General features: G+C 37.5%; 1 protein-coding gene across 3 annotated transcripts in view; it reads right to left on the bottom strand.

The window, feature by feature from the left end:
* LOC124382770 (activin receptor type-1-like) overlaps nucleotides 1–19,380 on the bottom strand; it is a 40,407-nt gene extending 21,027 nt beyond the window's left edge. Inside the window, exon 1 of one of the 3 annotated variants that reach the window (XM_046845000.1) lies at nucleotides 18,939–19,380. Coding sequence is in view for 1 of the 3 variants with exons in the window: in XM_046844999.1 (XP_046700955.1) it covers nucleotides 11,176–11,189 (14 nt within the window). In the remaining 2 variants the exon portion in view is untranslated. Of the gene's footprint in view, nucleotides 1–11,175; nucleotides 11,397–11,529; nucleotides 11,644–18,938 lie in introns of those variants that run through there. The other 2 variants (XM_046845001.1, XM_046844999.1) reach the window with 2 other exon arrangements.
* Between the last annotated feature and the right edge of the window lie 6,186 nt (nucleotides 19,381–25,566).

Below are 25,566 nucleotides of genomic sequence, written 5' to 3' on the forward strand. Positions count from 1 at the left end.
TGTAATTAAAGGGTTTTTTCCCCCCATCTCTCTATTCAGTCAGTAAAATGTGCCATGCCATTGCAGGTGGCTGCTTATTTGGTCTAATTAAAAACCTTTACAGGCATTATTCACCCAAAACCTGGCACAGACAACCGACATGACTGACACATGGCACCTTATGAAATCACAGTGAACCTCCAGTTTGCAGCCTGGAACAAAAACCTCAGGTGGACAAAAACAAAAAATAAAATAATGTGAATAAACCTAATTGGTGAGGAAATCTCACCTGATATTAAAGGTTCAAAAAATTTGGGGAAAATTGTTTTTTTTTGTAATAGCATTTCAAAATTGAAGTAGAAAGAACAGGCGTCAACGAGAAGTTCTTCAATTTCTGACCCTCTGTTACCCTCATCAATCTCTCTAATTCACATTTTCTTTCTGGGTCTATTCTTCCCTCCCATTTTCTTCATCTTGCTCCTCGATTTTGATATTCCTTCCAATTTTTCCAATCTGTTTTTCCTTGAATCTTTATGTCTCTGTGGACTTTCCATCTTCCTGTTCATTGTCTTCTTTCTTTTCTATTTGCTACCCCCTTTTATTTCCAGCCCACCCTCAGTCAGATCAGGTCAGTCAGCTCTTTTCCCCTGCACCTATTTATCCTGGATCTGATATCAGTGTCTTGAAGTCAGTCAGCCCACAAGGGTGGGTGTGTATGTGGGGGAGGGTTGGGGGAGGGTTGGGGGAGGGTGGGGGAGTTCAAGATAAGAGACGAGATCAAACCCAGACAGTTCAGTAACGAACATTCAGTCTTTTGCTCTGGAGAAAGAAAAAGACACAGCACACAAGTCAAATGGGGCCAAAGCTGGCCAGATGTTTTTTCTAACCTGACAGATATATATGAAAGAATCTTCAGTAGTTCAGACACTGCTCAACACTACCTTGTGATCTCTGTTCTTTTTTTGCAGTCTGTTAATAACCGATGCCCATTATCATCAAGAAATAGAAAGAATAAAGTACATGACTAATTAGCCAGACAAGATCTTGTAAAGTAAAAAATTAAAAACCTTGCCAGATTATTTTCTTGTTTTGACTTGCATAACTCATTAGTGCATGTACGCTGTTAGTCATGAATAGTATTAGTGCTGGGTAAAATGAATGCTCTTGGGCATATGGGATGATCACTAGATCTATCAGGGAAAAAGTTTCCATTTTATAGCCAATTTAAGAGACAAAGAACCTTGATTTGTTTATCCAATGAAACCTTTAAAAACCCTTTAGGGACCAGTCTTCAAAAAGTGTACCAAGCAACAAAAACCTTCGGCCACCTTATTATGAGTATCTAATGAGTTCTGTGCATTAACAATTGTTAACGATGTTACAATTTCCAAGTTAATACATAGACTATTAGAAATGAATCCATAAGTCGTGGAAACCCTAATTAGAAACTCTTAAACAATGCTTCAAAAACTCGCAGTACCAAGTACCAAAATAGTTAGCTGAATTGTAAATACTTTATCGCATTCTATATTAGAAAGAACAGAAACATTCTCAGTAATTTACAATTTGTACCATATATTTATCTTTAAAAAGAAATCCTCAGAATTTTTTCTATATAATCTATGTAATACACGAGTTTCACTTTTTGTATTGAATTACTAAAAATCAATCAGCTTTTTAATGACATTCTAATGTATTCATTGCTTCTGACTGGCAAAAATCCATAAGCAACCATTTATACAAATAACCAAACCGATACTGTGTAAAAATGTGTAAAAGTACAAGATTTGGTGATTTTTGCACAATTTCCTAGTTGAGCAAATGGGTCAAACTTGATTTGCCTGAGTAGACAGTGACGAATATTTACTGTATCCACGTGACTGCACAAGCATTTGAGTGAGTAATGATGCGTCAAGTTTGTGGCGGCATGTTGTCCTGAATTCTCCATTGTTAAATGCCCCCCCAACCCATGCCCTCGAAGAGCTGAGGACTACTATTGCACAAAAGGACAGGTACTAATTTAGCAGTGTCATTTTTAGATTCCTATATTTATATCTACTTAAATATACCAAAAAAAATTGTCAATTGTGGAATGAACACATACAGAAAGGTTAAAAAAAAAAAAAAAAAAAAAAAAAAAGAGACAGATAAAGAAAGCGAGAAGAGGAGGAGGAAAAGCAGCAGACAGACATCAGGGTTACAAGTAAGAGGGAAAGAGTCTGTAGAAATTTAATGAGACAGAAGGGGGACACAAAGAAAGGGCTGAGTCAGAGCTGGAGACAGAGAGACAGGAGGGGGTAAGACAGAGAGACAGAGGCTGTGTCGCATTGACCCAGACTCTAGCGACACTAGCTCAGCCACTCAGATGTGCACACGCGTATTTAATTAGCCCGCTATAGAACACGTGACACGACAGTCTGAGAAATTAGTATAAAACTACGATTTTTTTTTTATCCCCACCATTTCTTATCATTTATAAAACATTATCATTCATTGTGTTACAAGTTCATATGAACCAAATTTTAATAGCACAATATAGCAGCATATTCACACAGTCCTCGTATTGTGCATCATGAAATTCCCTTCGCGTTTTCCATACAGTACTGTGTTATTTAATAAACACACCAAACCAAATGAACCTGATCTGACCTCATCCCCAGACACAATCGGTACTCTTTATCTGCTTGGTCTTCTTTCTTTGGTATGAGAAATTGAATACATCAGTGTTTTTAAACTGCCTGAATTTTAAGTACAACGTTAAATGTATAACAGGAGAAATAAGTGTGTGAACAAGTAAAAAAAAAAAAAAAATGCTATAAAATATATAGTAGAATAAACAGAGGAGTGTGTGGATGTGAGAAGTCGGTCTGATTCCAAGACCGTCTCACGCTGCTGAGATCTGTGTGACCATCTCATCTCTTGATGATTCACTGCTTGTTTTTTCCCATCCCCGTATATTTCGTCTTTATTTGTTCTGGCAAGCCCAAAGTGTTAGCACCATGTGGGACACCATTTAGGGACATGAGCAGAACCCGAGTGTGTCATCATTCAACAAACATGAACAGAGGGAAAGGGAAGAAAAATACAGTGGAAAAAAAATAAATAACGGCATATGCAACACACACTGCTAACTCATGATAACAACAGAAAACAAAAACCTATCATGGTGTTTAAAAAGGAGTGTGTTCGATGAACTGAAAGTGTGGACTAGATCCTGTTTGTTGGTGAAAACAGACGAACCTAAAAGCTTTTCCTTGCCCTGAGGAACACTGGGTTTGCAGTTGCCTGTTGGTTGTAAGGGGTCATATGTACAACAACCAGCTACACCAGTACCATTACACAGCATTATTCACTTTTCACTCAGCCTAAGGAATGCACTCAAATGCTAATGCCCCCTCGTTCACCTTCACTTATGAGCTTGTGGTTGTCAACCACAGATTTAGATAGCTTTCTTTAAAACACACACACACGCACGCACGCACACGCACGCACACGCACGCACACGCACGCACACACACAAACCTACACCAATGTAATCGATGCTATTTCACCGTGAACCCATGCAATACCTGTTACAGCCAGCACATTTCTGCTTATTGTCCCCCCCTTTTTTCTTTTCTTAATATTCCTCCTTTCACATCAAAATATGGCTCTGGATTTAAAATGGCATTACAACAAGCATTTCAGTCACCAGCTCCATCAGATTAGAGGCTTAACCAAGTCACAATGCCTTGTTTTACACATCTACAGACGTTTATGTGCGAGTGAAGGATAAACTGCATAAAAATTCATTGAAATCACAAAATTACATTTGAAATCATAATCCACAATAATCTAAAGCACATGAAAACTGCATATAGTCCATTGTCCCAGGTCACATTTTTAGGTGAACAATTTTGTAAATACAACTGACCCGTTCCTTTCTGGTATAAAAAAGAAAAATCATTCTCCAACATTAAGAAGCATTAATAATTATTGTCCATTATGTGATTTAAATGAGCTTAAACGAAGTGCAAGATTAAGATAGCTTTCAAACTAGACTAATGCTGCATATTATTACATAGATTATATCACCTACTGGATTGGCCGAACCAGTACTTTGTATTAATTCATTAAATGAAATCAATTATTTCTGTAGATATTAAATACAAATTTCACCAAACTACCATTTTTCTTAGCAAACCTATCAACATTGTCATACATATTGTGCTCAGCAGTGATGTTTGTGAACCACGTTATGGCTTATTAATATCCAAATGCATATAATATACAATACTATACAAAAATATTACAAAATTCAAAAACTTTAAATCTTACATTCAAGTCATAGAAACTGTGAAATCTAATAGTCAATGGCTTTTTTTGTCTTTGTTTTTATTCCCAAATAAAATCGATATTTTATGTTTGATCATATTCAAACAAAACTGTAGCCGTTTTGCTGATTCACATTCAACACAAACCAAATCTGCCTTGCTTCCGCTCCCTTTGATTCCGATTTGCTCTCTTCACTGAAACGTGAAGCAAGCTCTACTTAGTTTCACAGCGAGAACCCAAACCACAGGATATAACTAATTCAGGACAAAACCCAAGAGGCACCGGCATTTCAGCACCTCATCATGCTGTAACACTACCAGGTGTGAGTGCGGATGCTTCTCTAGTTATGGGAATGCCAAAAAGTGAAAAAAGTAAGAGGGAAATACACACACACCCACCAGAACAAAGTCATGAGACGAACATTTCGATGCGTCATGGCCTACTGACATCTTTTCATGTCATTTATTACAACCTGAACAGTGAATCATTAACTAATCAGACAAAGATACCAGCCTAACACTTATCATACCCATGTGTCACAAGACTCAAGGGAAAAATGGAAGCCACTCGTGTAATTAGCAGCAAAATGGCTGCATTAGCGCACGCTACATAAAGCAAGCTTTAATATCCTAATCTGGTGTCTTTTAGGTGGTAGGTGTTAGTGTATGATATCATAATGATATAACAGTATTAACAAAACACACACAAGCTGGTCCGAGGTCTCCATACAAAAGTCTCTTTGCGAACCTTTTTATCGAGCTAAAAAAGAAATAGTTCATCTCATAAACGTGCTTCTCAAAAGGAGCATGTTTTTCAGTATGAATTTTTGTTTCCTATAAATTCTCTTATACTCTCAGTAGTGGTTAGATGCTGAAAGAGATTATCTGCGAGGAAAGGAGGCAGCGAGCCAGAAAATAAAATCTCACTAGCGCAAGAGCGTTCACATCTATTTAGCCAGAAATAGATAATTGTTTCTGGTCTGGTCAGCATTGTTGTGTTCATCTGTGTCTTTGTGTTGAACAAAGTTAGGAGTGTGCTAGATGTGCAGATCGAGTAGCAATGTAAATTGTTTACAATAGTAAAGAGAAATAGCGGTTGCTCTAGAATGATTGAAGGAAACTCCTGAGGGAGAGGGTTGTGAATGTGTTTGTCCACACACACAAAAATGAACTACTAAAGTATGAAATGTGATCAGAAACACTTCAACGCTAAGGTAAATGTTCTGTCACTCATCATGAATAACCATGGAACTGTAACAATCCTAGTGAGCATGAGCCGACATCAGTCACTGTCCATTCATTGTTATTTCACAGATGTCATAAAATGTATGAAATCTGTCAGGTTAGCCTGCATATCAAAAGGCACATTCGTGAACCAGTAAATTCCAAAATTGTAGTAGAAATATCAGAACATTAGTGGCCTTCTATATGTTCATGATCATATTCAAATATGAATAAAAACAATATTCCTCCAAATATTGGTCCTTCCGGTTAGGTATTCCAATAGACTTCTGATGAATAAGGAGCAACAGGTTAAAGCGTTGGTCCCGAGGGCGCTATTCTTTAGAACTAGTTTTGTATATCGACTCTGGTTTGTGCATCAACACTGTAGTGCATTAGCTTCCACTTCTGTCCTCTTCGGTAATTAAGGGCTGGATCTCAGTCCCAGATCTAATTTGGTCAGCCATGAGACAGCTAGGGACACGCTAATCCATGTGAACACTCTTACAGTTTGCAAAAAAAAAAGCCAACCAAATAAAAAATAAAAAAAAACAATTAAGCCAGTGTTTTATGGCCGTGTGACGGCTTAGGACTGGTGGGTCCAACTCACACAGTCACCATGGCTAAGGATTCGACAAGGATTCACAACAAGGCCAACTCAAATATACCCTCGATGACCTGCGCTCATGTCAGCTCACTAAGGAATGTCCAAACATCCCCTTAACAAACAACAATAGAATAATGGCAGGGGGAAAGACAGGGGTTTCTTACCATTTCTGGCTCAAGATATTTCACACTGGCTACATGTACATGCAACCACCTTTACTTAAAGATTCCAAGTTACCTGATAACTGACGAGGATCTCAAGTGACATACTGGTTATATGTAATCTCAACCATGTGCACATCTACTTACAAAATCAGTTTGGCAAGTGTGTAAGGTTAATCTGTGTCCAATTTCATTTAACTTTAAAATATAGTGTATTAAAATGTTCTGGAAAAGTCCTGCATTTTAATGGGTATTAGAGTGTGATGTAAAACGCACGATTCGCCTGGTCAGCAATATATTCAGATTGGTCTCAATCAATTTACATGATACCATGGTAGGCATCTACATGACAATATGGTCTCACACATGCAAACTGCTAACAATTCACTTGAACACTTGCAAAGGCGTATGAGCCGAACTGATGGGGGAGGGAGCGGCTGACCTTTTCAATGGCCGGGCATTTTCTTATGATTTCATTCATATGAAAAGTAACCATTAGGCATCCAGAGAGCCAGTATTACCAGGTTAAACATGAAGAATGTAAATCTGCATACAAGCCTGATAAGGATTTTATGTAGTGGTCAATGAGTAAAATATGAAACTCTTAGACGGTTTGATATATTAGGAAAATTATCAACTATGTTGTACAGTGATTTTGTAATCACATTGCTTTTTTTTTTACCCATTTACAGTTACGGTAAGTGTGAAATCACATTATTGAAGCAACTCGTGCAACATATCAAAAAACACGACAAAAAATGCGGTGAAGACTTTTCCTATAGTAGGCCTATTTTCTCCAATGATCACAAAGTGCTTATAAAGTCCTTACGAACTTCAGCATATCAAAGTTCTTGACATTTATAATGTATTTCATGTGTACACTGTTACTACAAAAAGAATAATGCTTTAGAAAGAGCACATGTAACCATTTTGACCAGTATAGCAACGTATGGAAGAAAATCCGGAGCTGCTTTGCTATAGCACCAAAGAGGTCTGAGCACTAGCATATTCAAAAAAACAAAGGATTTTAATTTTAATAAATAAATGTCAACAATATCTAAATAAAGAAATGTTTGGAAATCCGTTATCCTGTGCACAATGTAAAAGGTGGTCAGTGTTGCACAAGTACAGTCTATACTGCAATAAGTTTAATACCAAACGTACTGCAACTCATTATAGTGTGATAACGAAAGCGTATATTTTTACTGCCTTTCCTCAACGCAATCGTGCTTATTGTTAAACGCCATTTGAGGCTTACAGACAGTGCAGGACTTATAACCATCTTCGCACAAGCAAGAGAGTATAAATCATTCCTATTGATTAACTGTCCCCTGACAGAAAGCTGTCTTTTTTTTTGTGTCTAAGAGAGTTTTTGGCATGATGTCTGCGTTCTGGCGATGCACTCCTTCTGTCCCTCCATCATCCCTTCCTCTAGAGCCTACGTGCCAGTGCCCGGCTCCAGAATGCCCTGCAGTGTGTTATCTCCAGCTGGGATCTTCAACACACACACACACACACACACACACACACACACATGCACACACACGCTCCCTCTCTCCTGTCTGTCCTTGCTAAAACAAATGTGCACAGTAAACACAATCTACTGCAGTACCAGAATGACCTATATACTTACTGCAATGTACACTTTCATATAGTTACCCAGTTAAAAAAAAAAAAAAAAAAAAGGCATCAGCAGTCTCTTCATAGCATCTGTAGCCCTGAATATAATCCCTACAGCTCTAACAAACAAGCCTAGAAACTACCATCGTCGTAACCGTGTGCTTCCACTTTCCCAGACTCTGCCGCATCAGCAATGCTGGAAACTACATATGTAATATCGCCGTCCTCGGATCTCCATTAATCTCCAGACGCAAGGCTTCTCGGCAGTGAGGTGAAATAGGTTGATCAGATTACATAAAACGAGGAGAAATATCTACGCTGGATCTAACCCGAAAGGCCTTCATTGATAAAAGTACTTGCCGAGACAATCCCGTAACGGCAAAGAAATCATTCGGATAAACACATTTCGATTTAATTATATTATACGTTTTTTTTTTTAGCACTGCATATTCATCGCCTTTTCATCTCCTGTTACAGTATTAACCTGCTGGAGCCAGAAATATTACTGAAATGTGGGCTAGGTTGTTTCCTGTCGTACCCTGTCGTACCCTGTATGTATGTGTATGTGATGAATAAAATTTGATTTATGTTCATTTTAGTGCAATAAACATGTAAAACAACATTTAATAATAATTTTTAAAAAAGCCATAAAATTAAACATACACGGTTTGTGTATAAAAGATTATACCAGCCAGTATTAGTTTTTAATTAAAAACACATGACAGGCAGTGGGTCAAATCACATATACTTGAACTTACAGACTCATTAGAGCATATTTATGGATTTAATATAAGTCTTAGCATGTAAAATACACTTTTTTTAATCAAGTTTATACATAAATGCTTTTAAATTCGCAGTACCGAATCATAACTAAATAGCATGCTAACTTAACGACAATACTACATTTTTTATGATTTTACTGTGTAGCTAAAGTTGTTCCAGGGTTAGTCATATTGACATTGATGCTAGCAGCTGGAAAAGGGGAATTAGCTAATACCAGAGGCAAGAAAAAAATATTTTGGAAACACAGTCTATTTGAATGTAGCATGCTAGCACGTGGTGCAGATAGGACATGTTAGCAGAAAAAAAAGCGTCACACATTCCACACAACAAGAATCCTTCTTGTTGAGAAGTACAAAAGTATGCAAGAGATGAAGCAAGGGTCAAAAGGGGCTAGTCACGAGACGCTTCAGCCCATAATCCCATTCTAAACTAACATCTCTGGCAGAGAGATGGCGAATCAAAGCTTACAAAATATCTGTGGCATGCACGCTGTAAACCAAAGCAGCCACATCACACACACACACACACACACACACACACACACACACACACACACACACACACACACGTTTAACTTCAGAAAGCCACAAGGTGCTGCCTTGAGCCTGAAGCTAGTGTGTGTGTGCTGAAAAGCCATATGATAGACAACAGAAGTCTGAAAACAGGCAAAGTTTTTGAAGCTGGTTTAGCATTTCACTGCTAAATAAACTCCAAAGACCCAGATTTATAACTTTATACAACAATATTCGCTGCATGAAAAGTACAAGCTTCCATATTTTGGCATATTTTATATTTATTATGATAATAGTGTACAATATATATTTATTGCTATATGAGATTTGGTGTTTGAAAAATGATTCAACAATGACACTGTGAAAAAAACTTGACATTTGGTTAAAATAATGTCACATCCAAGCTTGCTAGTAAAACTAGACATACTGCTTAAAGCTGCACAAAATAGCATATAAATCATTGCAATACTGTTGCATGGTTACAAAGAATCGAGAAAATTTCATTTGAACGAAATGTTGGTTGCTTTTTGTTATCAAGGCAACAATGACGAATCGGAGGTGGAGCTCATCGGTGAGAAAGAGAACTCCGACTGGTTACTCAGCTTAGCGAATGAGCACATGAAAAAAAAAAAAAACAAACAAGCTTGTTGTCATTCTTACTCTTGTCTATGCAACTTAACAGACATGATTGAATAAATGCTACACGGATCTGTTAGTAATGATCGCGGGAGGTGTAAACACTGCTTGCCTTATATGTTCACAGTTGTAGCCTTTCCGGTTTCCCTAATTGGATGCCAAATACACAATACTGCCACCTGCTGTACAGGAGAGTTATGTTCTCTCCTGCAAGTGCAGAACGTACATGCACGATTTGCTGTATCAGATGCGACCACCTAATTTGCAGCACAATCGGTCGATGCTGATTAATCGGCCGGCCGAATGATAATTTAGCATTTTTAATCAAACGGTTGACCTCTAGACCTGATGATGCTATTGCCTGAATTGTGTGATCTCAAAATCACACTTATTCAGAATCTGTGAGTTCACACACACTAGATAAACTCGGATTTTATCTTTATTTTAGCAGGAAAATAAAGAAATTTAATAAAACCCATGCATGAAACCACCACGTCTAGCACATGTTAAACATTAATGTCTAATGATAGTAAAACATTTGGCAAGCAGGAAAGACCAGAGCTGTGAAGAGAGGAACATGAAACTGAAGGAGACAAAAAATAAACAGAAACTCTGAGGAAAGAGAGTGAGAGACAAAGAGAAGACACTGAGCGAGATAGCTCATAAAATGTGCATTGCAGACTGTCTCCAGTGCAGTCTGGGGGTAATGGGAGCAAGAGGAGCCTGAAGCGCTACACACACGCACGACTCTCCGGCTCCTTCCCAATCTTTCACCACACTACTCTCTCTTACACACACACACACACACACACACACACACACACACACACACACACACACACACACACACACACACACACAGGGATACCGCATGACGCAGAAATCAATAATTGCACTCCAGAGCCCACTGAAGGAGAGGGAAGCACCAGAGCAGGACCACACAACTGGGACTTGTGTCTATGTGTGTGTGTGTGTGTGTGTGTGTGTGTGTGTGTGTGTGTGTGTGTGTGTGTGTAAAGCGGCACAGTCCCCCTCTGTCTCACTTCCTGCCTGTGTGCCATCAGGGCGGCAGCAGTCCCTTCTCCCTGACTCTCCCTCTCTGTCTCACAGATGGACAGAGTCCCTCCTTTATGTCAAAGCTGCAGAAAGGCTTATGATTACTAAAGACTGAAGGATTTAGGACTAAAAATATCACACAGACAGAAGGGCAAGCGCAAATCTGGACCGAACAATGAAACCAGCCAAAAAAACAAGCAAAACAAGAAACCCACATGCTGAGCTCTCCTTTTCCGTATCTGTTTCTCTAAACTATTCTGAATTTAAAAGTAAAAGCTTGTACTTACTGGCATGTCAGCATGCGAGCACACTCTCAGACGTGCAAGGCTCTGTCTGCGCTGATGAATCCTAAAAGAGAGCTGCCTGCTTCTCCGACGTACAGCGCGTCTGCCAAGTACTGCCTCTTTCTCTTTCTCTTTCATACACACACAATCTCATGCCCTCCCTTTATCTGTCCCTCACCTCACTTTTTTAAGCTACACATATTCTCTACTGACCCCGAGAGAGGCTGGAACACCATCGCAAAGAGAGAGGGAAAAAAAGAGAGAAAGAGGGTGAAGTGTTTAAGCAAGGGTTGTAAAAGAAAAGAAAAAGAAGTAAAACAGAAACCTTTAAAAGAGGGGTTAAAAAACAAACCCTACCGAGATAAGAGTTTACGAGTCCTGCTCAGACTTGAAGCTGTGGCTCTGTGTGCATGGTGCAGTCTGGCCTTAATGACAGAGTCTGAAATCCGATCTCCCCTCAGGTCTCTGCCAACCACCGCTCCCCTCCCTCCTCTTCTTCGTCTTCCCTCCCTCCCTTTGCTCGCCTTCCACGCTCCCTCGCTCCGATCCTCTCCTCTCGCATTGTTCCAGCCCGCACTGCCAGCTGTTTCTGACAGCAAAATTACTGTGCACCGAAAAATGATTGCTGTCGGAGGACCGCTTCCCCTCCTTTCTCTTTCTCCTCCGCTCTCTCTCCCTCTCTTTCTCCCTCCGCTTTCCGAGTCGTTCAGGCTTCCGCAGACAAATTATACACTTTATGTTGTTGTGAAAAGGCGACTTTCGGTGGCTGGAGAAGTTCCAATAACAACAGCAAGATTATTTTAACTCTATTGGTAGCGCTCATTTCGAAAATCTATTTAGTTACAATGGCAACTCTTATGGGGTGGGATAAATTTAAAAGTTATACAGCTCATGAAAGCCCCCAAAGCTCATCATGTGTTTGAGGAGCAAAAACCCATTTTAGCTTATTACTGTGGCACAAATTGCTAAAAATTTACAGCTGGATTTTATACAAACGATAAATGTGTCAGAAAACACAGTGCATTAGAGCTTGATGCATACCTACAGGAGCCTAAAGCACCTACAATGACTTGAGTATCAGCACATCAGATATGTGAGCATCAAATCTGGACCATGGAGCAGTATGTGTGTGTGTGTGTGTGTGTGTGTGTGTGTGTGTGTGTATATGTGTGCGCGTGCACGCATAGTTTAACTGGGAAAAAGATGGCACCAGGATTTACTATGGGAAGAAGAAAAGCTGGTGGGGGCTCTTTGATGCTCTGGGCAAGCTGGGAAACCTTGGGTCCGGACTTAAGACTGTGGGTGTGCTAATATCTTCTCTCCTGTTCTGTTTTAAATAAGGTCTTCCATTAGCGCCAGAAATGTCAACTTTGGACTCATCAGTTTACATAATAATAACATGCATGTGTCTCGAAAACCATAAGCGACGAGCGTTTCCAAACGGACAGGCACTGTAAGTGATGACACTTCCTTCTGAGATGTTCCACAACATTTAATGCAACTATAAATAAACTACTGTGATATAAGAGGAACAAAACACTAACAGTAATTGAGATTTAAATCAAATTAAAAAACACACCAATATTACTTTTAATATGTTAGTCACCTGGTCTACATTACACCATGCACTACAGAACAAGATGATCATGCTGTACTGAAAGACTGTACAGAATATCCCTTTTCCATTTCCTTGGACTTATTAGGATGGCAGGATAAGAGACATCCTGACCTAGACACTCTGTATTAAGACTCTATAATTCCCCCTGTGGCATCACGGCCCTCTTTATCGGACGAATTCTCCTCTGATAACCCCAAATCAGCAGAACTTTTTTCATAAGAGTTTGGGAGCTTTTCCCACTGCTTAGCAACAGCATATGCATTTCCCCAAAACCTGAGGCAAACATTGGCAGTGATGAACATCTCACAGCACATGAATACACAAACAAACCAAACATAGTCAACTTTAATAAATGACTGATGGAAATTTTATAGTAAATAAAAGAAAAGATGAAGTAAATATGAAGTAGTAATTATAAAAAAATCCACATTTCATACATAATCAACAGTACAGCTGTCTGAAATCACCAGTGTTATCTTTAGCCTAAACCTAATGACTGATTCGACTAGCTTAAATGCTAATGCAGTTTGAACTAGCTTGCTAGCTAGCAATTATTTTGTTTTTTATCTCGCGTGCTCTGATGACAGGACTGTTTGGAATGTACTAATTTGGTTCACTAATAATGTTTAATTATTATACAATAATGTTGATTATCAAATTAAATTCATTTTAAACACATCCCACAAAAGTGTGGTGGGCCTCAGACAAGAATTTAAACGTTGTACAGAGTAAAAAGTGATGAAATGTGTTCACTTTTACATAATTTCTAATCTAAGTCTAAGGGCAAATGCTAAACTAAAGCTATTACTTTACACCAGAGATACTCCACCTAAGCCTGAGAACCAAAACTGGCTTGTGGTGACCTTTGATTTCTCACCAAGCTATATATGCGAAAAGGAAAAGGAAGGGGGTCTTGACACAGATCTTCATTTCTAATTGAACATAACATTTTGTGTTTTATTTTTAAGATGCAAAAACTCTGGCAGTACCTCCCTCTGTGAACGGACTTTCAGTCTGCATATCTGAATAATTGCGAATTAAGACCCAGACTAACTGACTCACCTACACAATATTTATTGACTTTGTCAGCAAGTCAGCTGGAGCTCAATTTGGAAAAACATTTCATTAGAGATCACTGATATTAGAAGCATGTGGCTGTATTGCTTATAGCTTGAATAGCTGTATTAGACATTTAACTCTATTGTACTGTAACACACACATACACGCACACACACTATATATTGCCAAAAGTATTGGGTCACCTGGTCATAAGTATGGTATGTGATTTTTGAGCATTTCATTCCACATTTAGTCCCAATTTGCTCTCCCTCCACTCTTCTGGGAAAATGTTCCACTAGATTTTGGAGTGTGCTTGTGAATATTTGTGTTCATCAGACACAAGTGTATTATGAAAGGCAGGTACTGATGTAGGATGAGGAGACCTGGGATGCAGTCAGCATTCACATTCATCCCAAAGGTGTTCAGTAGGGATGAGATCAGAGCTCTATAGCAGGATATTTAAGATCTTCTTCTGCAAAGCATGTAAACCAGATCTTCAAGAAACTCAACTTTCTGCATAGGGGCATTACCATGCTGGAACAGTTTTGGGTTTCCAAGTTCAAGTGAATGCAAAATTTTATTATAGAGCATCTAAAGACGTCCTGTACAATTGAGTGCCTTCAGCTTTGTGGTAACAGTCAGGTGACCCAATACTTTTGGCAATATATATATGATATGTATATAGTATATATTTTATATACATTTATTTATTTTATAAAATAAATTGTACTATATTGTAAATCCATAGAATTAGAAAACAAAATTGCATTACTTTATTTAGATTGTAGATTACAGAGTAATGTTTCCATTGATTTATTACTTCTAAAGAGCATAAAATCATAAATGAGGGCCCACAGACCTTAAAGTTGCTTTTTGTCTCTTCAAAAGAAAACACCTTTGCTAAATCTGCATTTATTTATTCCTCAGTCTACATCTCTACATCTGTACAATATTCGTATGTCATTATGTGTCACAATCAATGAAGCACAAAATAAATGTAAATTTGCCAAACATATGTAATTGTTCTGGTGCTTGTTGTTAAGACTTTCTTACACATGTCTCTCTTTCTAATGTTATTGTTAGGAGAACGGTTTTAAAAAATGTTCATGACTCCAGTAAATTGCCATTATTCAACAACTACCCTTAGGCTACCTACAGTACCAACAATGCTAAAGTTTTAGGTAAAGGAGTTTTCTGTTCTTGCTGTAGTTCAGAGGAATGTCATGACGTGGTAATCACATGTATGTTACAGATGTGATCAATACAGATTAGGTTTAAAGGCACCGGTTTGTTCCAAAAAACAGGCGTGTGCCTTCAGACGAAATGACCTGAAAAGCACAAGTTAGGCGTGCTTCTTCAGTCAAAGAGTGTAATCTAGCCTTAGGCCTACAGAGCCACTCCTGGGAAGAAGCTTTCTGAGCGATATGTACTGATATCCAAAGCACTGCATGCAGACAAAGTGTGCGGAAGAGAGAGAGAGAGAAAGAAAGAAAGAGAGACAAAGACAAAAGACAGGGGAGCCAAACCTCCTGCTATCTGAATGCTATCAGATGACTCCAGAACGTGACAGAGGGTAAAGAGCCCAGCAGGGCGCCACTCTTCAGACAATGATGCCCCAGCATGAGGCAAAGCTATCTACCCCTGCTAGTCACAGTCACAAACACCGTCCAGAACACTCAAACACTCACACACAAGTGCTACTAGCTAAGACTAGAGAACATGACCATATAATTAAAATCAGATTATATTGCGATTAAGCAGCCAGTCGTAGACTTTCTCAGAAATCGGATATCAGCAGTACCTTTATAACACTAGTAAAGACCTGCGTCTTTGCACCGCTTAATTTTATTATTTGCACGATTTGTTGTTTATCGCCGTCACTTGATGTGGCACTGAGGCCACGATAAATGTGATTTCATTCTGCTCTATCCCTGCATGCAGCAGATTTAATGTTCAATTGGATTCGAAAACCTGTTGTTAAATTTTCCCTCCTCTGTGTTAAGCAATTTATTTAATTAGATATTGGATTTAGATTTTAAACAGGACTGGAGATGTGATTTAAAAAAAAAATTATCACACACATTACATTAACAGTGTACCCATAAACAACAGTCTTTATAAATAAGAAAAGAGACTGAACAATGAGATTGAGAATAAAAAAAAAGTGCTTGTTGCAATGAGGGGTCACAAAAACAATTTTCTTCATAATCTGAGTTTTTACTCAAGTTTGTCAGGTCTGAAAGCTCGCTTTCTTTCTTTAATAAATGCTGCACTATTTACACATGACGTACGATATACTGAGGTAAACATGTCTCCAGTTATATCTATATGATATTGTCCCATGTTGCAGATGGCATTAGAGCAGTTAAAGATTTTACACGTGTGTGTGGAAGTTTGCAAATTCAAAACCATAAGAAAAAAAAACAAAGGTTGTAGCTGAGGCCTTAAGTCTCAGCTACAAGTGCAGACTGTCATTTTTTACCTGTAAGTCACTTTGTTTAATAGTGTTGGTCAAATGGAAATGAAATGGAAATACTGACACAGCCACAGACACATGGTCCTGTCAGCTCAAGCTTCGCTCAACCAAAAAAAGAAATAAATAAAAAATATTTAAAGGTGGAAGGGGAACTTTCCACAACTTCATGCACATGACTTGCAAATGCAGCCACATCTCTCTTCAGCTCTGAAAATGTGGACAACCTGACAGTGCAGCAAGCTACCAGGATCTCTGTTTCGGTCTTGAATTTAGTCTGGAAAAGCTACACTTGCAGTGGTTCTAGTTGAGTTGAGACTCTTGGAAAAACCCACATTTGTTTTTTTATGTGAACATACCAGACATCGCACTGTAACAAAACCCGTCACACACATCTGTGACACCGAGCTTCATTCGGCACAGACAAACCTGTCTGAACTCATCCCTGTTATCACTCACACACACACACAGACACACACACACACACACACACACACAGACACACACGCCTTGTGATCACAAAGCCAGACAATACAGCAGTTTATGGAAGAGTTGCTCTGTACAAGCCCTTATGATGACCCAGCCCTCTACAGCAACTCACTGAAGCTTGACTAAAGACAATTGCCTGTCTGGACTGAGATGAGTGGAGTCTGGAAAGGGGGAAAAAAAAAACAACTTTCTGATTGACTTAGTACATCCATCTCAAACAACCTTCTTCGACAAGACAAATTTGATTAATCCTGCGTTTTTTTCTTTCGGTAAACACAGACATACACTCAAATATGCTTAAGCTTCAGTCAGAACGTCTGAGTAAACACCTTTCCTATCCTGGTGTTCATCAGTGTTGATTTTTCCCTTTTCTATATTAGCCCATCAGTAAAGCAATTCACACACACGCACACAAAACATCCATTCACTATACAGAAACAAGTCAGAGCTTACAGGAGGTAGCTTGAGCTGTGCTTTTAAAAAAGCTGTGTATTAGATGTGACAACAATCAATTTACTAATTTTGATCTGCATACTCATTCACTTATGTAAGCAAGTAATGCAAAAACTCAAGAGCCGTCTTGAGCAGACGTCCCCAACCGCAGGATCGTGACCTAGGACCAGACCATGGAAGAGTAGCAAGAACGCTCAGGGGAAAATGTCTATAGATATGGCACGGTAGTATTGTTGTGCTTTTGCCCTTTAAGATACTCTCTTTTGTGCGCCATTTTCACTAACAAGGTGGCAGCTAGATATTCAAATCTTAAACTGCTCGGTTTTCTCACTCCTTTAGCAGACAATTTTGTTTGAGAGATACAATTGAGCCGAGCTTATATTTTAGAACAGAGGCAAGAGTCTCCCTCGATTCACAGCTTGGCGGTGGCAGGATTTGAACTCTCGACCTTCTGATTGCATTTGCTTGACGTTGTTATCTACAGACTTTAAGCTACACATTTTTTTTTACCTGGAAACTAAATGTGATGTCGGCCTTAATGTTGCATCACTTTTTTTGGGTCAAAAAATAACAACAAGGACAAATTACTCTGTTTGTGTGTGTGTGTCCTATAATCTGGTATAACACCACAGTCAGCTTCTGTACAAAAGCCATGCCTATTATCCAATAAATGCGTTTCGAATTCAGACTTTTGCATTTTGCTTTAGTACATAGCACCAGAGAAAAATGTTCACATTCTGATGACATCCAATGCACCGCTTTCTTCTTAGCTCGGAATAACTATGTGCGAAAAGTATTCGTGCCACTTTTAACATTTTGGTACTGAAAAGTTTTGGTCAAATGATACATTTATTCAAGAATCGTTGATTAACCTCTTCAAGTCTCCTTGTCTGTCACCCGTTGAAAAAAGGTGCAAAATAATAGGTGATTAATGGCATATAGGACCCTCACCCCACCTCCTCCACCCAGTCTATTGTAATGCTCAGAGCTCAGTGGGAAGCTGATGGACGCAGGGTGAAAACTGAAATCTGAACCAGCACACCTGGCTGCATGACAAAAGACCAGCTAACCAAGTGCCAATGATCTGCAAACATAAAAACCCACACTGCGCACACACACATCACTAAAGCAAACATCATACACAGCATTAAAAATAAACTATAATACATGGAATACTTTTTTGCCCTGATATGTGTGTGTACATCTTATGCACCTTTGAACCTTTTTACCTAGAAATGTGCATGTAATGTGCCTTTACACGTCCAAAATGTATATACATATTGAAAGGGTATAACAGATAAGAGGATCAACACCCAGACAGCATAAAAACAACAAACATTGGAATAAAAGCATAAACATTATATTCTGTTTGATTGTACTACAAATCAAGTTTTGGTGTTTGTGAACTCAGCACGAGTTTATTATTTATAAAAGCTTTTTGGGAGCAAACTTCTTAGCAATAATGATTATGCATATTTAAGTTTTTGCTTTGTTTTTTTTGATGCACGCATAGAAAAACAAACAAAACTAACAACTCAGACACACTGTCGCCAAAAGGGGTGCGCGCGCACACGCACACACAAGCAACGAGAATGCGCGCGCGTGTGAGAAAGATGTTACAAAATGTAACGACAAAACCAAATAAAACGCATGCATGTTTGGATAGATACATACCTTGCAACAACAACTTGTGTACAATCCAAGGCTCGTGGTTTTGTTTCTTTGCTGCTTTTTGTTTTGTTTTGTGTTTTTCAGAAGACAAATCAATCTACTGTGCTGCCATTGCCTTGAGAGAAGAGTCAGACTTCTGACTCAGAAAGCGACGATCAGGGGGGTAAAAAAGTGTGTAGATCCTGTTGCACGATTCTTTTCCTCCACATCCATCAAAACTTCATCGACTTCTTGGAATTCTTCAGTGTTTAAGCCGCTCGGAACCGGAGTGTGCGCGCGCGCGACGGTGTTGCACGCGTGACAGCAGGACCTGGACGTGCACACACTCCTGCATCACTCAGTGTAAGATCTGTACACACCGATCACACTCCTGAACAGAGGAAGTGGTCGGGGTTAATCACACTGGTTTCCTTTCCGTTCACTCCCAATCCCACACACACGCCTTGTGTGTCCCCCACCACCGCCACAAACGGAAAACCACGCCCACGTGCGCCATGATTGGCTGTTGTTTCACTCCCCCTGTCCTATCTCTAATCTCTTTCTAGACAGAGTTCGGGTTTGTTCTTGTGCTCGCACAGGCATTTTAATTATATATAACCTACGATCTGTGCTGTATGAATACATATTTTCTTAGGAATATACTTATATTTAGAAAGTGCGACTGTATTAAGGCGTTTGGAAGAGAGGAACTGATAGCAACTGCCGACGTCACGCGTTGACCAATCAGAGGTCGCGTAGCTTACATACGAGCCAATCACAAACCAGAAGGCGGGATCTAAGGGGCTTCCTACTGACTTCATATATGAAGTTCAAATACCAACTCTCTCTAATATATATATATATATATATATATATATATATATATATATATATATATATATATATATATATCAATTTTGGTACAAGTTAGAAATGCAAAACATAAAATTGCTTGTCGTTTTTTATTAACACAGTTTATTATTATTGGCATTTGTGATCAACATTTGAAAGTAACATTTAAAAACAACTTTAAATAAAATGCATGATTGGTTAAATAATATATAAAATAATATTTTATAATATTTTATAAAAATAAAATAGTATCAATCAAATGAATGCAATACACTTTTTTATTATGTTGATTCAATTAAGAAATCAATTAATTTGGCACACATTTCATTGATTTAAAAAAAGAAAAATTACATTGAATCTTTTGATTAAATACTTTACATTTGCCCCATTTGGGTAAAAGTGTGTGTGTGTGTGTGTGTGTGTGTGTGTGTGTGTGTGTGTGTGTGTGTGTGTGTGTGTGTGAATGTTGATTCAATTAATTAATCAATTAAATTGGCACACATTTCATTGATGATAAAAAAAAAAATACATTACATTTTTTGATTAAATACTTTACATTTGCCCCATTTGGGTAAAAGTGTGTGTGTGTGTGTGTGTGTGTGTGTGTGTGTGTGTGTGTTTGTGTGTGTGTGTTACGTTTAATGTTTAATGTTCTAAAGATATTATCTACTTAACTGTTCTACTTATTTCAGCATACTTTAACAAATGTCTTTGTTCCTCCCAGCCTTTATTTATTCACTCCCTCGATATGTGGAAATATCAAGATTTTCTCCTTTTAAGAGAAATTCTTGAAGCTGGACATAAAACGCTAAATAATCCATAGCGTTAGTGTTAGTTAATATTAGCGTTAATTAATATTATGAGTTATATTAAAATAATAGTTCAAATATTTATAATAATAATAAGTAGTAGTAGTAATAGTATAATGCATATTAATAAATAAACACTCCTGTCGCTGAGCTTTGCAGGCAGTTCCTTTGACCTCATGGTTTGTTTTTTGCTCTGATCTGTATTTTTGGCTGTTGGACATTAGTAGGTTTTCTTACTAAATAATCTTTGCTGCAGGTCGACTCCAGTCAATGTGTAGAAATGTCTCAAAGATGATCCAGAGAAATGGGATGCACCCTAGCTAAATTTTAAGTGTTGTATTAAAGTGTCAGAATGCTTACCTCAATTTGAGCTTTTTCAATTTGAATACATTTGCAAAAATATCACAAATCTGGATTTTGCTTTGGCATTTTGGAGTATGGCGTGTAGTGTAATGCATTGTTATGATGTGCATACAAATGTGGACTAAAATGAAGTGGACTAAATACTTCCTGAATGCACTGTACATACATACATACATACATACATACATACATACATACATACAAAAATGATTCATTTAATACTGTTTTCTTTTCATTTTTGTGTGATAGATATGTGTTTTGTTTTCCAATGACTAGGTAACAGTCTAACAGGCTAGGTTTATAATGCTATAATACTTCCTGGATGGGAGTCAGCAGTTCACATTAACATGTTATGTGGCCCTGGTAGGATTTAACTACGTGTTAACGACATTTTCTAACTGCATTTGCCCTTGAAAGCCAACCTTGACCAACTTCGTGAACCTTTTAGCCCTTGGAAGCTTTAAGGTGCCAAAAAAGAGATCCCAAATTCCATATTTGTCATTATATGGTTATGATTTGGCTTAATAAAAAATGCAATTTGTTTTAAACTTAATGTTCAATTAAAAGGGATTGTTGTTAGTAAAATAAATATTTTTCATATGATATTCTTTGCAGCTATTTAGCTAAATTCACCAGATCTCTAGAGAGTACAGAACTAACTAATAGCTTAATTAAACTCAATTATTTAGTATTTCTTTATTTGACTTTGCAGTCTGCAGTACATCAAACTAAATTTTAAAAAAAGTTTGTGAATGTATTGGCACGCTCATATCTCTGTACACTTTCACTCTCAACTATCAGGAATCATTTTTAGATTTTAGATGCCATATATATTTTTTGTCTGCCATTTAATAGTAAGTAATAATAAGAACAGCTTAGGAACACAGTGGCACTTTATAACGACTGAAATCAGAAGGCAAAGAAAAAAATCTCTTACATATTTTATTAGATGTGGAGATCCAGAGTAAAAGGCTTTAATGTCAGACAAAGGCTTATAAAAAGGAAAATGCTGTGGGTGTGTACAGGACAGGAAAGGCTCAGAAAAAAATTATATTTATTGCCCAGATCACAGTGGAACAGAATTTGCATAAAATAGACCATCATCAATGTTTTTATGGGTCAATAACTCAAGCCTCTGCTTAGTCTTCACTCACTGGGCTATACTTACAATAAAGTCTATCTATCAAGAAGAAAACCAATGTCAAAAAATTCTAAACCTGTGAAACAACAAGTCTATGGTGCACACAGGTTCATATTCTCAGCATATACATCATTATATTCTTTTATTTCACCATTTTCCAAAAGACTTTCAGCTTTACAGCTTGTTTCTCTTTGATTTAATAATCCATTGTTCACCGTCGATCCAGTTTCAGGTCACAAAACAGAGACAATGAATTCTAGATCAAATTCCCAGACTGGATAAGTCTGAAAATGGTGGCCATAATGAAAGCTTTTCTTGCCTTTGAAGCATTTTGACCTCCCTCTTTATACTTTCTGAACATATTGACTCATCCTCAACATGTATGTTCAATCTTATTTGTTTAATGTACTGAAGTATATGAAACAAGACAAGCTAAGGAGAATTGCCACATTCTGTTTTATGAGGGCATAGTGTGATACAAATATTACAGGTGAAATATGAGCTGGAAGTCATATCTTCAGAGCAGATATGTGCATTTTGCAAGGTTCTGTCAAAATTCAGATTCAGAAATAAATCACGTAACACTTTTTTCATCATTTTCTTCATACTCTGCAGTCTTCTGGAATATTGCAGAGAGCAGCATTGAGAGCAATACAAATACACTTTCAAGTTAAAAAGCTGTAAATAGATAGATGCATAGTACAGGTACACAGCAACAAGTTATAAGTTAACGTCATAATTGATCTTTAAAACGAGTTGAACTAAGTATCCTTCTTGATGAATAATGTTACACATTTAGCATACCATTTTTATTACTGCAAACATAAAACAAAACTTGAATGATGCATATAATATAATATCCTCTTTAAATATAACATGTATATGTAATATTCATGAATAGTAAAACAAACTGCAAAGAAGAACACACAAGTTTCTCACCATTTTAAGTGCAAGTTGTATCAGAACTTCTTTTACAGGAGTTTTTATGGTAATGTCAGCTGTGAGACACGAGACCTATCCATTCCATTTATATGACGTTTGAGTGCCTTTTATGATGCTTTCATGCTGTTTATAAGTTATAAATCTTACTGAGAATCCAAAAGACAAGCCACTTTATAAATACGCCAATAAATACAGTACAGCGAACCGTCTTTCTCGATTATAAGCATGCAAGATAGATAGATAGATAGATAGATAGATAGATAGATAGATAGATAGATAGATAGATAGATAGATAGATAGATAGATAGAATTGAAACCAATTCCATGTTTAAATGAAAGAAATTTCCACACCAATAGGCCTATTGCATCACTTCATGCACATTCAGCTCACTTGTTCACTTCTTATTTAATGTTCTTTCCACTTACCAAGTGCATTCATCACCATGCTATTCGCAAGTTATTAAACCGTACATCATAACTTACACCTTGTCCACCTACAACATGCCTTGCAAATGTTGCTGATTTCCTCAGACATCTTGGATAGTGGGTGGAAATAATTTTTCAAGCTAATATTTATCTCTCTCTCTCTCTCTCTCTCTCTCTCTCTCTCTCTCTCTCTCTCTCTCTCTCTCTCTCTCTTTTACACTCTCTATCTCTCACTTTCTCTGTAATTACCACAGACAAAGACTTTGACACATTTCCTGTAAAAGAATACAAAGATGTTCACTTGAAATTCACATTTGTTAGCTAGCTGTTACAATCTACCATTTAACATTAAAGTTTTCAGGAAACAGTCATAACTGATGTTATGTTGCAGATAATCATACTTCTACTGAACAATACTGTAGAAATAAAGTACATCATTCTGGTTATTTACCTTCTTCAAACCTTCTGTGGTGTGCAGGTACATGCTGTCAAAACTGAATATCATTTGTTACATTGCTCAGTCTTAAAACAAATGCTTCCCTAAAAAGGTTCCGGTAACAACATTCATGACAACAAATCAATCCAAAAAACAAATTACAGGTTCATATTATTGGTATAAGTTTGGTATGTAATACAGATGCTTATACTGTACCATATGTTACTGTACAACTGACTGGCCACATAACCGGGATAATCATGGTCAAGGTGTCAGGTGTCATGTTCATGTAGCTTTATTGTCTGTTACTACAGTAGACATTGAAATTAAAAACACGTTCTTTTAGAAGAAATGTGCTACATAAAACAACACAGAACTACATAAAATCATGAGAAAAAAAGAAAAATATGAACCACAGTCAAGGTTGCTGTGAGATGTTTTATTATTTATGGAAGGAGTCTGCAGTGTCAGCACTTTATACAGTCTGAGATATTGCTTCAAGTTTCCACTATGGTGGGATGTAGTCAAGTTAAAACTAGACATGATGAAGGTCAAATCTTAAGGTTATACATCTGCTAGCATTCTTTGAAGTCAGGGGGGTGTTGTTTTTTTAGCATAAGTGATAAAATGAGTATTTCTGGAGGTGTGTGGGTCTTTAGTCGTTGTTTGGAGATTGCTAGAGACTCAGTTGTTTAAACATCAGGTTCCACTATCTTGGTGCCTGAATAGAGAAGAGTGAGATGCCTTTTCATACCTAAAGATGGTGGGGCCAAGGTTGAGGATTGGATGTTCATGGTGCAGTGTGGGGTGTGAGGGGTCCGTTTTTTTTTTTTGCTCTGTAGGCCAGTGTGAGAGAACCATTGAAAGCAAGACTGATCAAAATCAATTAAAAAAAACATAAACTCTGAATTAGTTCATTTCCCCACTGATTAGCCAATATTTTATAGAAGTAATCATCTGTTATAAATTTTTACAAAATCTTGTTTAGGACAAAGACACCGTGTACCAAGACCAATTTCCAATTATAATTCCATACAGAAATGCACAGACCTGTGTCCTGCAGTCCTACAGAAAAGTCTTCAGGAAAAAAAGCTTTGAATTTTGTACTTTCTCAGTTGAATTTGCTTGTCTTATTAACTGTAAGATAAAGATAAATGGACAAAATTATACATATGTTTTGGTTTAACAAAATGATTAGTGGATTTGGTAGTAATTTGGTTTCAGATTGGGTCACATCACACCATTCATTATTTTCCTATACATAACACAACATTATGTTTTAAACAATATAATCCTTACATAACTGAGTGTAGCCTGAAAAGGTTGTACAAAAATATGTTTGGCACAAATATTTATTTGCATCTTGTACTAACTGCTCTCTTACCAGTCAGTTCAGATATTTTAAACTCTGAATTGCTGTGTCAGCAATTTACATTTACAGGTTAATATATATATATTTTTACAAGAGTTTATTGTTATATGTCCAAGAAACAGTTATGCAATACAGTGAATATTCAATACTCCCAGCAATCTCTGATATAATGTAAACATTAAATGACAGACATTTAGAGTACATTTTTAATCTACAGTGTTATTTGTCTGTTCAATGTCTGTGGTTGTCTACCTTGTGTACCAGTTAAGAGTTTAATAGAATTTGAATTAAATAACATTGATATTAATTGT

This window comes from Silurus meridionalis, chromosome 3 (assembly GCF_014805685.1).
Source record: "Silurus meridionalis isolate SWU-2019-XX chromosome 3, ASM1480568v1, whole genome shotgun sequence".
NCBI classification, from domain to species: Eukaryota; Metazoa; Chordata; class Actinopteri; order Siluriformes; family Siluridae; genus Silurus; species Silurus meridionalis.